The sequence below is a fragment of the Neofelis nebulosa genome, chromosome 6 (genome assembly GCF_028018385.1).
Source record: "Neofelis nebulosa isolate mNeoNeb1 chromosome 6, mNeoNeb1.pri, whole genome shotgun sequence".
In the NCBI taxonomy this organism is placed as follows: Eukaryota; Metazoa; Chordata; class Mammalia; order Carnivora; family Felidae; genus Neofelis; species Neofelis nebulosa.
This window is the reverse complement of record NC_080787.1, coordinates 36492548-36506735: the sequence shown is the minus strand read 5'-3', so window position 1 is coordinate 36506735 and position 14188 is coordinate 36492548. Positions and strand designations below refer to the sequence as shown.

The 14188-nt window shown below is 43.5% G+C and overlaps 2 protein-coding genes across 4 annotated transcripts in view; both read left to right on the top strand.

Annotated features, from left to right (window-relative positions):
* The window catches only part of RPS10 (ribosomal protein S10), a 193245-nt gene that overhangs the window by 144530 nt on the left and 34527 nt on the right, over positions 1-14188 (top strand). The gene's annotated exons all lie outside the window — the stretch shown is intronic.
* NUDT3 (nudix hydrolase 3) overlaps positions 1-14188 on the top strand; it is a 134439-nt gene that overhangs the window by 111076 nt on the left and 9175 nt on the right. For all 3 annotated transcript variants that reach the window (XM_058733625.1, XM_058733624.1, XM_058733626.1), the window contains exons 3-4: positions 7242-7286; positions 12047-12131. In XM_058733625.1, coding sequence (XP_058589608.1) covers positions 7242-7286; positions 12047-12131 — 130 coding nt within the window. The remainder of the gene's footprint in view (positions 1-7241; positions 7287-12046; positions 12132-14188) is intronic.

The following is a 14188-nucleotide window of genomic DNA, read 5'->3' as shown; positions in this document are numbered from 1 at the left end:
AGATTCTGTCTCTTGATAGGAAGAGCTGTAAAATTACATTTCAAAGGATGTGGATGCAGGAAGAGGTGGGGAATTGCACTCATTTGTGCCACTGATGTACTGCATAGAAGAACTTGATAATATGTGGGAAAATTGGAGGTACCTATCATATGATCCAGAAACTCCCATACCTGGTAGGTAGCAAGGATATCTACAAGAAAGGTTTGGGGTTTGTTTTTGTTTTTTTTGTTAAAGTGTTTTTCATAATAACAGGACTAAATGTCTAGCAACAAGTAAATGGCTAACTGTATTATGGCAAATTCCTAAAGTAGAATACTGTTCAACAACTAAAATGAATTAACTAGATCTATATGTTTCAATATATCTAAGCCTCAGAATCATGATACTGAGGGGGAAAGGTTGCAGAAGATACTATCTTTTTTTTTTTTTTTTTTTTTAAGAGAGAGAGAGCAGGCACACATTTGGGGGGTGGGGGGCGGGCAGAGAGAGAGAGAGAAATCTCAAGCAGACTCTGTGTCCAATGTGGAGCCCAGCAGGGCTCAATCCCACAATCCTGGGACTGTGACCTGAGCCAAAATCAAGAATCAGGCCCTCAACCAACTGAGCCACCCAGTTGCCCCTACCCTAATCCTTTTTTTTTTAATTGAGTAAAGAAACATACAGAAAACACTATTTACCATGAATAGTGGGTATATACCTAAGTAGTACAAGTATAAAGACATGCAGGAGAATGATAAACACCAAATTCAGGTCAGTAGCTACCTCTGAGGGCTGGGGAGTACCCAAGGGGCCTCGGTTGTACCAGCAGTTTTATTTATTTCTTTAAAAAAAAATACACAAAATGATACATTACCATTATTATTTTATTTACTTTTTTGATGTTTGAAATATTTCATTTAAAAAAGAAAACAGGGGCACCTCGATGGCTCAGTTGGTTAAGCGGCCAACTCTTGATTTCAGCTCCCGTCGTAATCTCATGGTCGTGAGATCAAGCCCTGCGTTGGGCTCCTCACTGGGCATGGAGCCTGCCTAAGATTCTCTCTCCCCCTCTCTCTGCCCCTCCTCTCTCTCTCAGAAACAAAATACTCTGGGATGGGATATCACTGGACTTAGTACAGTGGCTTCCCATCTACTTTCATCTGTCTTCACTGTGATTCTTTCCTTCCGTAATTTAAGTTTGGCAGGTACCAGAAAGGTATGTGCATTAAGACAATATATTTGGGTTCATGGGTTTCCTCATACAGACACTTGCATTAGAGTTGCTCCCCTGAGCTCCTTTTGGGTCTGGGTTTATTGCTTTAATAGAGCAGGCTTTTCTACCACATTGCCCTTGAATGTTCAGAATCTTCCTCTGAGAGCTACCTTCTAAATCAAAGGAAGTAGCAGGAAGCGTGCTGATTCAGGACCACAATACCTGACTAAAAAAGGGGCTTCAGCCATACTGGTAATTTTTCTCACGTGAGAAGTTCGGAAGTTGGACATTTCCCTCATTGCTTCAGCAGTTCAGCCACCTCAGGACTTTGGTTCGATTCTCATCGATTCTCATTGATTCTCTTGCCCTCCCCCTTACAATCACAAGATGACTGACCGTAGCAGCTCCAAGTTTCAGGTCCCCGCTTCACAAGCAAGGTGTAGGGTTTCTTTTTGTGTAGCTCTTTTTATCATGGTGGGAAATCTTTCCCATAAGCCCCCAAGGGACATCTTCTCAGAAGCCATTGACCCAGAAGTGGGTCACGGCACACCTGGACCTGTCACTGCAGAGGGGAGTGGAACTCCCTTCGCCATACCGGGAGGGCCACAGCCCTCATCTGAACGGGATCTGGGTCTTACTGGCAGCCAAGTGGAAGGAATGTCTGTGGGTTAGACATCCATCATGTCTGCCAGAATGTCCGCCTTACAGTGAAAAATAACTTTCGGAAGGTGACGATCCGCTTTGTACCCCCCCAAACTAACAACAAAGCCAGACCATTTTAGGGGCATTCTCAAAGGCCCATCCATGCTAGTGCCTCTGCCTGAGTGTCGTGTACACACTCGGAGAGCTTACTAGAAGGAAAGATGGGATCCCTGGAGTCAACCTGGTTGGTACTTCCAATCTCAATAAAACACCCCACAGGGAAAAAAGACATTTGTGGGTTTTTTTTTTTTTCTTTTTTCTTTTTAAAAAGTAGGCAGTTGGACGCCTGGTGGCTCAGTCCGTTAAGCATCCGACTTCAGCTCAGGTCAGCGTCTCACGGTTTGGGGGTTCAAGCCCCACATTGGGCTGTCAGCACAGAGCCCGCTTTAGATCCTCTGTCCCTTTCTCTCTCTGCCCCTACCCTGCTTGTGCTCGCTTGCTGTCTCTCATAAATAAATATTTTTTAAAAGAGGGTTTTCTTTTTTTTTTAACTAATTTGTTTATTTTGAGAGAGAAAGAGAGGGAGAGAGGCAGAGAGAGGGAGAAAGAGAATCCCAAGCAGACTCCGCATCATCAGCGCAGAGCCCAGTGTGGGGCTCGAACTCAGAACCGTGAGATCATGACCTGAACCAAAAACCGAGTCGGACGCCCAACCTGAGCCACCCAGGCACCCAATAAACATTTTTTAAAAATTAAAAAGTAGGCAGTTGCTCAAATTATTTTTGTTATCTAGACCTAAAGTGCTAGAATTGATGTTTTATACTTTGAAGTTCAAGGAACCACTTGCCTGCATATGGTTGAATAGCGAAGGGCAATAGATACTTTATTTAGAATTCTTACTACTAGCTAAAATGGGCTTTTAAATAAAGACTCTGCCTCTGGATTAGGGGCTTTTGACATGTGGATTGGAATTATAACTGCTTTTATATGACTTTAAGAAGAACGGGTTCATGCCAGCACGGACTAGACCAAACTTACATATGCCCCGAATCAGATCTATCCCCAATGTCTGAGCCAACTCTCTGTCTCATGTGATCCTGACACCTACCCCAACTCGCAGGCAAGAATCATGTGAGAGATAAAAATAACTCTCTCCTGTTGCTTGTGGCAGCAGTTGAGCGGGAGCTAGCTCAGAGTTAATTGGACTATGGAGAATCGTGAAAACGTTAAATAGTTGCAGTGAACTCTGTCTTGAAGGACCTTTGCCTCTGAGGAATCTCCCTCTTGCTCAGCACTGTGACTTTAAAGAACTGAAATCCTCTTTCTTACTAGAGAGGCACCTCCTCTTAAGGAAACTGCTGAATCTCAATTTAGAAGCTGGTAAACATAAGAACATTCCTTTGCTTTTCACGGTAGAATCACTGGTAGGATCACCTTAGAATTCTCCAAAGTGGGGGCACCTGAGTCGCTCAGTTGGTTAAGCGTCTGACTCTTGGCTTTTTGGCTCAGGTCATGATCTCATGGTTTGGTGAGTTCAAGCCCTGTGTCAGGCTCTGCACCGGGGGCATGGAGCCTGCTTGGGATTCTCTCTCTCCTTGTCTCTGTCTCTCCCCCACTCACACTGTCTCTGTCTCTCTCAAATAAATAAGATAAAATAAAACTTGAAAAAGAATTTTCCAAAGTAGATCCCTTAAATATTGGCATAAAACTGGAAACACAGAGACAAATAAAGCTATTGTTAATTTCTACAACTTGACAGTTAATTAGAAGTGAAGAGAAATGTCACTGAAATTTAACGGTCCAGATGGCAGCATTATGTAATTTACACTAACCTTGATAAGGAAGCATCTGTTTTGGGGCGCCTTGGATAACTCAGTTGGTTAAGCACCCAACTCTTAATCTCGGCTCAAGTCATGATCTCATGGTTTGTGAGGTCTAGCTCCATGTCAGGCTTTGTGCTGACAGTGTGGAGCCTGCTTGAGATTCTCTTGCTCCGCTCCCTCTCTGCCCCTCTCCTGCTCGTGCATGCATATGCACATGCTCTCTGTGTCTCTCTCAAAACAAATAAGAATTTTTAAAAATGCATCTGCTTTATTTTATTTTATTTTTATTTATTTTTTAATATATGAAATTTACTGTCAAATTGGTTTCCATACAACACCCAGTGCTCATCCCAAAGGTGCCCTCCTCAATACCCATCACCCACCCTGCCCTCCCTCCCACCCCCCATCAACCCTCAGTTTGTTCTCAGTTTTTAACAGTCTCTTATGCTTTGGCTCTCTCCCACTCTAACCTCTTTTTTTTTTTTTCCTTCCCCTCCCCCATGGGAAAATGCATCTGCTTTATAAAGAAAACTGTTGTTGTGTTTTTTCCAACTGCCTATGGCACAGTAAATCATAGATATATGTTGGTATTGAATGCAGAAGATACTGTTAAAAGTTTTTTAAATAAATTATATTGAGTTGTCATAATATTAAAATAGTTGTTGAAGGTCAATTGAAGGTCATTTTCTAAACTTTTGGTTTCTTTAAGAAAAAAAATTAGGGGCACTTGGGTGGCTCAGTTAAGCATCCGACTCTTGATCTCAGCTCAGGTCTTACTCTCAGGGTCCAAGCCCCACATTGGGCTCCGCACCAGGCATAAAGCCTACTTTAAAAAATAGGGGCGCCTGGGTGGCTCAGTCGGTTGGCCGTCCGACTTCGGCTCAGGTCATGATCTCACAGTTCATGGGTTCGAGCCCCACGTCGGGTTCTGTGCTGACAGCTCAGAGCCTGGAGCCTACTTCAGGTTCTGTGTCTCCCTCTCTCTGCCCCTCCCCTGTTCACATTCTGTCTCTGTTTCAAGAATAAATAAACATTAAAAAAAATGTTTTTAATAAAAAATAATTGAACCGTTAGAACTACTGAAGAGAACTCTTTCTCTACTTTGTGGAAGAGCAATGTGAATGATGGCCTGTGTGAACCTCTGTGAATCTCCTTACCCCCCTTCCTTCCCTACCAGCCTGACAGCCTTGCCCTTAGTCCCTATCAGTGGGGACCTGTCGCTGTGCAGGAGCACCGCTAAATTGATCTGAGATTTTGGGCTGCCTGGGATCAGGGTACAGAATTGGCTTTCTAGCCTAAACTGGCCTGCCATCTTGTCCCACTTGTTCAGGCAGCTTCATTGGTTAATTCATGAAGTACAGTCTAACTTCTTAGCTCACCGTGGAGTGCAGTTATCTCTAAAAATGTAGAGAATCAGTTTAGTAGCACCTGGCTGGCTCAGTCAGTGGAGCATGTAACTCTTGATCTTGGCGTTGTGAGTTTGAGCCCTACACTGGATGTGGAAATTACTTAAAAAAAAATAATATATTTTTTAAAAGGTGGTTTTTTGGTTTTTTTGTTTTTTTTTTAATGTAGAGAATCAGTTTAAATAAGAAAGGGTAGACGTTTCTATTTGAGTAGACTCAAAAGCCACAGAGGGGAAAGAATGGGTAGGAACTGAAAGAAGGATGTTGGCAAGAGAAAGGAAAAGGATTCTTTGGCACATAAATAGCAAAAATTAATTTCAAAGTATAACCTACCTAGGAGTCTTGCCTTTAAATTGGCTTCTATTGTTTTTATTACTAAATATCTCTAGAGAACTTTTAGAGCACTCATTTTAAAATTTTGTTCATTCTCTACAAACTTAATGAGCACCTAATTTTTAGTTTATTGTACAAATAACATGGCAGTGGTAATAGGAAATAAGTTACAGCATCCCCCAGGCATTTCCAGAGATTTCTCCTTCCCTTATTATCTCTCCCCACTTCTGCCCCTAGCATAGACAGATAAAAAAAATATAAAAATCAAAAGCTAAAAAGACACAGCCTGGCTCAAAAGCAAGGTGGACACCATATCCACAGATCAGAAACAGTAGAAGTGCTGAATATCATGGAAGAGCTGCAGCCGGCCTGGCCTTGGGTGGTCCCTTGCAGTCGGGGGAGCCCAAGTTCCCAACGGAAAGGATACCAGGAGCTGAGACTTCCATTTTGAAAAAAAACTTTTTATTTTTTAAAAGTTTTAAAAATTTTTTATTTTTATTTTAATTTTGAGAGAGAGAGAGAGAGAGACAGACAGAGCGCAAGTGGAGGATGGGCAGAGAGAGAGGGAGACACAGAATCCAAAGCAGGTTCCAGGCTCTGAGCTGTCAGCACAGAGCCCGATGCGGGGCTCGAACTCACAGACCATGAGATCATGACCCGAGCTGAAGTTGGACGCTCAACCGACTGAGCCACCCAGGCGCCCCAGGAGCTGAGGCTTTTAGAAAGATGTGGGCCTGCGTAGAGAGGGGACACAGACCCAGTGCATACTACAAGATGGAGCCAAACCACCCCCTAATTCCATGACTCTGCCTGTGGTATTCCCTGTGTCACCTTGGAGCAGGAGCCCTTAAACTGTCACTTTAAGACCAAGCTTTGGAGAGCTTGGTGAAAGCAGCCTCACAAGGAAGCTCTTCACTAATTGGAATATAAATTTACTTGAGATGAAGTGAATTTTATAGCATGGCCTGACAAGGAACTGAAATATGTTCAGGGTATTCCAAATTAAAGAAAGAATAACTTCCATTTTAAAAGAACAAAAAAATCATGGAAACAAAGGCATACATAATGGAAACAGATACGTAAAGAACAGGTAGAAATGAGTAAAATCAAATGACTAGGGATGGGACAGCTCTAGTTTAGATTCAGTTGAAAAGAAAATTAAGTAATTGGAATAGACTGAAAAATTTACCTATGATGCATCAGAAAATCTTTTAAAAAATACCAGAGGGCCAATGGAAGATACAGAGTGTATAAAGGCCTGCCACTGTGTAAAGTTGCCCCCTCCCTGTCACTGTTCTGTTCGTCACCTTGTCCTGCGCATCTCTGTCAATACCTGTCACTAGCAGAATCACCACATTTGTGTATTTGTTGATTTACTCTTTACCAAGTTTCTATACAGTATGCGCTCTGTTTGGGGCATACTGTATAAAGACAGCCAAGAATAAGTAAGATAAGGATCTTGCTCTCGTGGGTCTTGTGTTCTAGCCTATTCATCACCATACCTCTGGCACATACACTGTTATCTGGCTCAAATTAGCATTCAGTGTATTTGTTAAGTGAATGGATTAATTAATGAAGTAATTAATCTCTCAAAATACCTTCTGTGTGCCTTCATGGCCTTGATTATCTGCTGTGTTTGGCCAGCTTTGCAGTGGGGAGAGAGATGGGGAGGAGATGAGAGAAATCCTCCCTCCCCAGAGTACACCCTGCTCTTACCAGTCTGTGACACACAGAAATACTGGTGACCTCCAGAGACCTGGAGTTCGCCTAACGTGTGTCCTCTTCAGAATGAGACCAGCAGTGTGAACAGTATTAATGTGTTAATTTTTCTTTTTCACTTTTCAGGCTGGAGTAAAAGGGACATTGGGAAGATTAGTTGGAATTTTTGAGGTAAGTCAGTTAAAATCTTTGGTGCAGTTGGTATCATATTAGTAACCATATTGTGTTATGTATGTGTGTGTGTATGTATACACACACACACAAGGTATATATATACATACACACATATACGCACACACACACACATATATATACATGCATGTATACATGTATATATACATACATATCTTTGTCTTAGTCCATTTGGGCTGCTATAACAAAACAGTGGCTTATAAACAATAGAAATTGATTCCTCACAGTTCTGGAGGTTAGGAAGTCCCAAGATCAAGGCACCAGCAGATTCAGTGTCTGGTGAGAACCACTTCCTGGTTCATAGCAGTTTCTCCTGCTATCCGAAAGTAGGGTGTTGTATGCAACCTTTGTAAGTTGAAGTGATAAAAAGTGAATAAGCAATTAATTTATATGCAAACTTTTTTTTAGAGGTACCAAAACAGTACCTCTCTCAGGCTTTTCTCATACCTCAGGACACATCTTGTTAACGGACGCGCAAAGTAAATCAAGATAAAGCACAGATGCTCACAGCCTCATTTCAAAGCCTTGGCGGCTTGATGAGGAAGTGCCGAGTGTCGCTCCCGGGAAAGGAGTTTGGGGGTGCCGCTCCCCACGTTCCAGATGTGCACTGCTGCTCTCATGGCTCGCTGCAACATAAATGCTAAATGGTGGTTTTGCTTTTCACCTCTTTTTTATAAAAGCAAAACTCCTCTTCAGATTTCTTTCAGTTAGCAGAAACGGGTACTAATGTAGGTCTTCCATAAAAGTGAAGCGTCATACCTAGAACTTTTGAAAAGCAGCACATTCCAGTAGCTGTCTCTCTACATGTTCTCACATGGCAAAAGAGGGAAGGTTGCTCGCTGGGGTCTCTATCATGGCACCAATCCCATTTGTGAGGGTCAGCGCTCCTCACCTGATCCCCTCCCAGAGGCCCTCTCCTAATGCTATCCCATTGGGAATTAAGATTTGAGCCTCTGAATTGTGGGGGGGCGTAAACATTCAGTCCGTTATAGTCTCAATCTAGCATAGATGCTGTCTTTGTTTCACTGACTTTTCAAAACAAAGCAGCACTAGCAGAGAATAACTTGCTTTCTTCTTTAAACTCCCATAGTCTCCTCCAAACAAATAGCATTATTTGTAAGTGCAGGCATACCTCAGAGATACTGCAGGTTCAGTTCCACACCACTGCAATAAAGCAAATATTGTGATAAAGCAGGTCAAATGTTTCTTTGTTTTTGGTCAGTGCATATAAAAGTTGTATTTACACAATACTGTAGTCTGTGAAGTGTATACATACACTTAGAGTACCTATGTTAACATATATACCTTTATTTAAAAATACTTTATTGCTGGGGCACCTGGGTAGCTCAGTCGGTTAAACGTCTGACTCTTAGTTTCAGCTCAGGTCATGATCTCACGGTTTGTGAGTTCGATCCCTGCATTAGGCTTTGTACTGACAGCATGGAGCCTGCTTGGGATGCTCTCTCTTTCTGCCTCTCCCCGACCCACACGCACACGTGTGCTCTTTCTCTCTATAAATAAATAAACTTCAAACCATTTATTGCTAAAAAATGCTAACCATTGTGAGCTTTCATCAAGTTAAGTTATAATCTTTTTGCTGGTGGAGGGTCTTGCCTCCATGTTGATGGCTGCTGACTGATCCAGGGTCATGGTTGCTGAGAGTTGGGGTGGCTGCGGCAATGCCTTAAAATAAGTTTGCTGCATCGATCAACTCTTCCTTTCATGAACAATATCTGTGTAGCAGGCAATGCTCTTTGTTAGCATTTTACCCACAGTAGAACTTCTTTCAAAATTGGAGTCAGTCCTCTCAAACCCTGCCACTGCTTTATCAACTACATTTATGGAATACTCTGAATCTTCTGTTATCATTTCAACAGTCTTCATAGCATCTTCACCAGGGGTAGATTCCATCTCAAGAAATCACCTTCTTTGCTCATCCACGAGGAGCAACTCCTCATCTGTTAAAGTTTGATATGAGCTGGGCAGTCCTGGGTGGCTCAGTCAGTTAAGTGTCTGACTTCGGCTCAGGTCACAGTCTCGCGGTTCGTGAATTCGAACCCCACATCGGGCTATGCACTAGTGGTGTGGGGCCTGCTTGGGATTCTCTCTGCCCCATCCCCACTTGCGCTCTCTCTCTCAAAATAAATAAATGGGACACCTGGGTGGCTCAGTCAGTTAAGCGTCCTACTTCGGCTCAGGTCATGATCTCACAGTTTGTGAGTTCCAGCCCCACGTCAGGCTCTCTGCTCACAACTCCGAGCCTGGAGCCTGCTTTGGCTTCTGTGTCTCCCTCTCTCTCTGCCCCTCCCCTGCTCTCACTCTGTCTCTGTCTCTGTCTCTGTCTCTCTCAAATTAATTAATTAATTAAAAAATTAAAGAAATGAAGATGTTTAAATAAGTAAAGTTTTAAAAAAAAATTTGATAATGAACTTGCAGCAGCTCAGTCCCATCTTCAAACTCCACTTCTGATTCTAGTTCTCTTGCTGTGTCCACCATACCTTCAGTTATTTCCTCCACTGAAGTCTTGAACCTCTCAAAGTCCTTCACAAAGGTTGGAGTCAACTTCTTCCAAACTCCTGTTAATGTTGGTATTTTTACCTTTTTCCTCGAGGGCATCTAGAATGGTGAATCCTTTCCGGAAGGTTTCCGGTTTACTTTGGCCAGATCCATCAGAGGAATCACTATCTATGGCAGCTGTAGCCTTATGAAATGTATTTCTTAAATAGTAAGGCTTGAAAGTTGAAGTCGCTCCTTGACCCATAAGCTGTGGGATGGATGTTTTGTTAGGCCTGAAAACATTAATCTCAGTGTCCATCTCCATCAGAGCTCTTGGGTGACCAGGTGCACTGTCAATGGCAGTAATATTTTGAAAGGAATCTTTTTTTTTTTTCTGAGCAGGAGGTCTCAGCAGTGGGCTTAAAATATTCAGTAAACCATGTTGGAAACAGATGTGCTGTCATTCAGTCTTTGTTCCATTTATAGAGCACAGGCAGGGTAGATTTAGCAGAACTTTGAAGGGCCCTAGGATTTTTGGAATGGTCATTGACCATTGGCTTCAGCTTTGAGTCACCAGCTGCCTCTAAACAGAGAGTCAGTCTGTCCTTTAAAGCTTTGAAGCCAGGCATTGACCTCTCTAACTATGAAAGTCCTAGGTAGCATCTTTTTCCAATAGAAGGTTGAAAATCTGTTGTTGAGTGCAGTCACCTTCATGATTGATTTTAGCCGGACCTTCTGGATAACTTGCTGCGGCTTCCACATCAGCACCTGCCGCTTCCCCTTGCGCTGCGGTGGGAGGGAGACGGCGTCTTTCCTTAAACTTCATCAACCGAGGCTTTCTTCTGCAGCGTCCCCACCTCTCTCAGCCTTCATAGAATCGAGAGTTAGGGCCTTGCTCTGGAATAGGCTTCGGCTTCCGGGAATGTTACGGCTTCTTTGATCTTCTATCCAGACCACTCCAACTTTCCCCATATCGACAATAAGGCTGTTTGGCTTTCTTGTCATGCGTGTGTTCACTGGAGTAACGCTTTTGATTTCCTTCAAGAACTTTTCCTTTGCGTTCACAAGTTGGCTAACTTGTATGAGTGGCCTAGCTTTCAGCCTTTTTTGGCTTTCCACATGTCTTCCTCACTGAGCTTAATCATTTCTAGCTTTTGATTTAAAGTGAGAGTAAGAGACACAATTCTTTCTCTCCCTTAAACATTTAGAGGCCACTGTGGGGTTATTGATTGGCCTAATCTTAATTTTGTTGTGTCTCAGCAAATAGGGAGACCCAAAGAGAGGGAGGATGACAGGGAGGGACAAGAATGGCCGGTCAGTGGAGCAGTCAGAGCACACACATTTGTCAGTTAAGTTCACTGTCTTACAGGAGTGTCGTTTGTGGCACCCAAAACAATTACAATAGTAACATCAAAAATTATTGATCACAGATCACCATAGCAAATATAATAATAATAAAAAGTCTGAAACACTGTGAGACTTACCAAAAGGATAGACACGAAGTGAGCGAGCACTGTTAGAAGAATGGCACCTATGGGCTTGCTCGATGCAGCGTTGCTGTAGACGTTCGAGTCGTAAAAAAGCAGTCGCTGTGAAGCACGATGAAAGAAGGTATGCCCGGATTACTTATCCCATCCCTACCTCTCTTCTTCTTCTCTCAGGGTGTGAGGAGGGCAGATAAGTGTAGAGAAGACAGGAGGAAAAAGAAGATCCGAGTCACTATCGCAGAGGTGGAAGAAACAAGGAAATAGGCCGGGGTAGAGGTTTGGAGGGAGGCGGAAGCAACTGAGAAATCGGGAATAGAGATGAGCCAGGTTAGCAGAAGGGGAGATGCGTGATGTCAGAGCTCGCTAGCACTGATAGAACCCCCGCCACCCGCAGCCTCTTCTCCTTCTTGTGTTTCAGCGAGTTAAATTTACTTGGTGCCTTTTACACGAGAGATCACAAACTTCATTCTCACAGCATTCCTGTGAGGTTGTACTGAGGGGAAGGGGAAAGAAAAAAGAGATTAAAGCCTCGGCTTTAGAAGCCCAGCCAAAGAGCACAACCTTAAATGCAAGTGTGGCCTGTTCTAAATAGGCCATCTGGCACCATTCCCTGTATGATTGATTGTAGGACAATTAAAAGTGAAAGGAATCCTTGTATCTGCGCTCTGGACATATGGCTAAGAGTGTGTTTCACTTAAGTAATCTCAGCTCTCTAAGGGAAAGCTGTTTCTCTGTCCTTCTCTCTTTGCCCTTCAGAACCAGGAGAGGAAGCACAGAACGTATGTCTATGTGCTCGTTGTCACAGAAGTGCTGGAAGACTGGGAAGATTCAGTTAACATTGGTAAGTTGTCCCCAGATAGCCTCCAAAATGCTCCCCACAACGGGCCCTGGCCCACAGGTCATCACCCAGAGCCAGAAGCGAGCCTGATAAAAGAAATAATAGAAGGATACGTTTAATGACACAAACATGTCCATTTTGAACTTGTGAAAGTTAGTATTTTGAAGTGTTTAAAAGGAAGTTGAAGTTGGGTACGTGGTCCACAAATAGAAACATAGCACGTGAAAATAAGAAAAGACTGTTTCTAAAGTCAAATCGGACCCTCCTCAGCAGGTACCGACCCTTCTCCACAATGCTGGCCACGAAACCCCCGCTGAGAGCAGACCCTCGGTTGTTCCTTGTGATGATGCTTGTTCACATGGTTGGGGAAAGCTGTTGGTTTGGCGGGGTGAGCCTCTCCCTCCAGAGTCATTTAATAGACACGGAGTCGTGGGAGTAGTTTCCAGTGTTACTCCTATTACCCTTTGGGTGCCCCTGCCTTTCTCCTAAGGAGCCGTTTTCTTTGATCTCTCAAATCACTATTGGACGTGTATCTTTTGAACTAAAAACATAGGTGATCCAATGGTTGGTTCATGGTTTAATCTTTTGCCTCTAAAGGAAAGTATATTCTAGAAAAGTGTAATATTAATTTAACAACGTCTGTTATAACCGGCAAACGGATAAAATTCACTTGCTAGAACCTCTCCCTTTATTGTGTGTATGCACTTTGCCACCATGGCCCTCACACTGCTGATCGGGGCATCTCACAGCCCTTCAGCTTTTAACGGCTTCGTATCTGGTAAGGATGCAGTCTGCTTAAGTAAATGAATTCAGTGGGGGGTTATTAAAAATAGACTCCTTGACAGCCAGTGCTAGGGCTTTAAAAGGAGACAGAGATGAATGTGGTGTGGCCCTGTCCTCAGAGCACTCTGTCAGGCGGGAGTCACACACTTGTGAGAGGAATTTTCAAGGTACCGTTGCTCTATTAATATCCAACAAGCCTTTCACCTTGTACTACTTCTGAGAACTGAAATAATGAAATAATCTAAAATATGGAGGCTAACTCTGCAAGCCTTGCTTCCAGTGAGCCTTTTCCAGGTGGGAATTGGGTCTTAAACGGACACCTCCGTGAAGGATAAGTGAGCTAAGGCACACTCGTCTGATGGAATGTCACGCAGCTGTTAAACGCGGACTTACGAAAGCTAGCGTACCACGGGGAGGTGCTTATGAATTGGTGTTGGTGAGTGAGGAAAGCAGGGTACAGAGCGATATACACATGACTTAGAGCTACTTTAAATAGGAATTTGAAATGAAAACAAAAACGAGGGACTGGCTTTGACCTACAGAATTGGCAGTGACGAAAGACAAGGTAGCAGTGCCGGCGGGGTGCGGCGAGAATGGCATCCCAGCACACACAGGCAGCCCTGGGGCTCGGGATGGTCTTTCTGGAAAGCAGTTTGGCATTACAGGTCACAAGGTCTTTGGAGCCCAAATGTTTTATTCATCTCAGTTCTAGGCATCTTCCTCTGGGAGGCTAAAAGAAAAAATAAACAGATAAAGTGGGTTTTTTTAATTGTAGCATGATTTATAACAACTGAAATCGCAGACTGTTGACGTCCAGTGATGGGGACGCGGTTGCGTGAATGGCAGCACGTCCATGCTGGATGTTACGATGTAGTGCAGCCATTAAATGTCACGTTTGGCATGACCTAGAAGAGCGCTCCAGAAACGGCGTGAAGTAAAAAAAAGAAGTCATAACAATACTGATCATAAGCAAGCTCTTAACAGCATGTGCTGTGCCAGGTCTTGTTCAGACGGCTTACATATTAATCCTCACAGCAGACTCGTGAGATAGGTGCACTGTCCCTACAGATGAGGAAAGTGGGGCACAGCTCAGTACCTAGTGCAGCCACTTATGCCCAACTGACAGTTCATGAGAGCCAGTGATGGCGATGGGAGCCCAGCAGATTCGCTCCAGCAGCCATGTGTCCAACCACAGCACTCTTACTAGAGCTTCTCGGGATTCGGGGCATCTTAAAAGCACGATCCCAGTTACAGCTGTCAAGCGCAGTGCCTTTTTC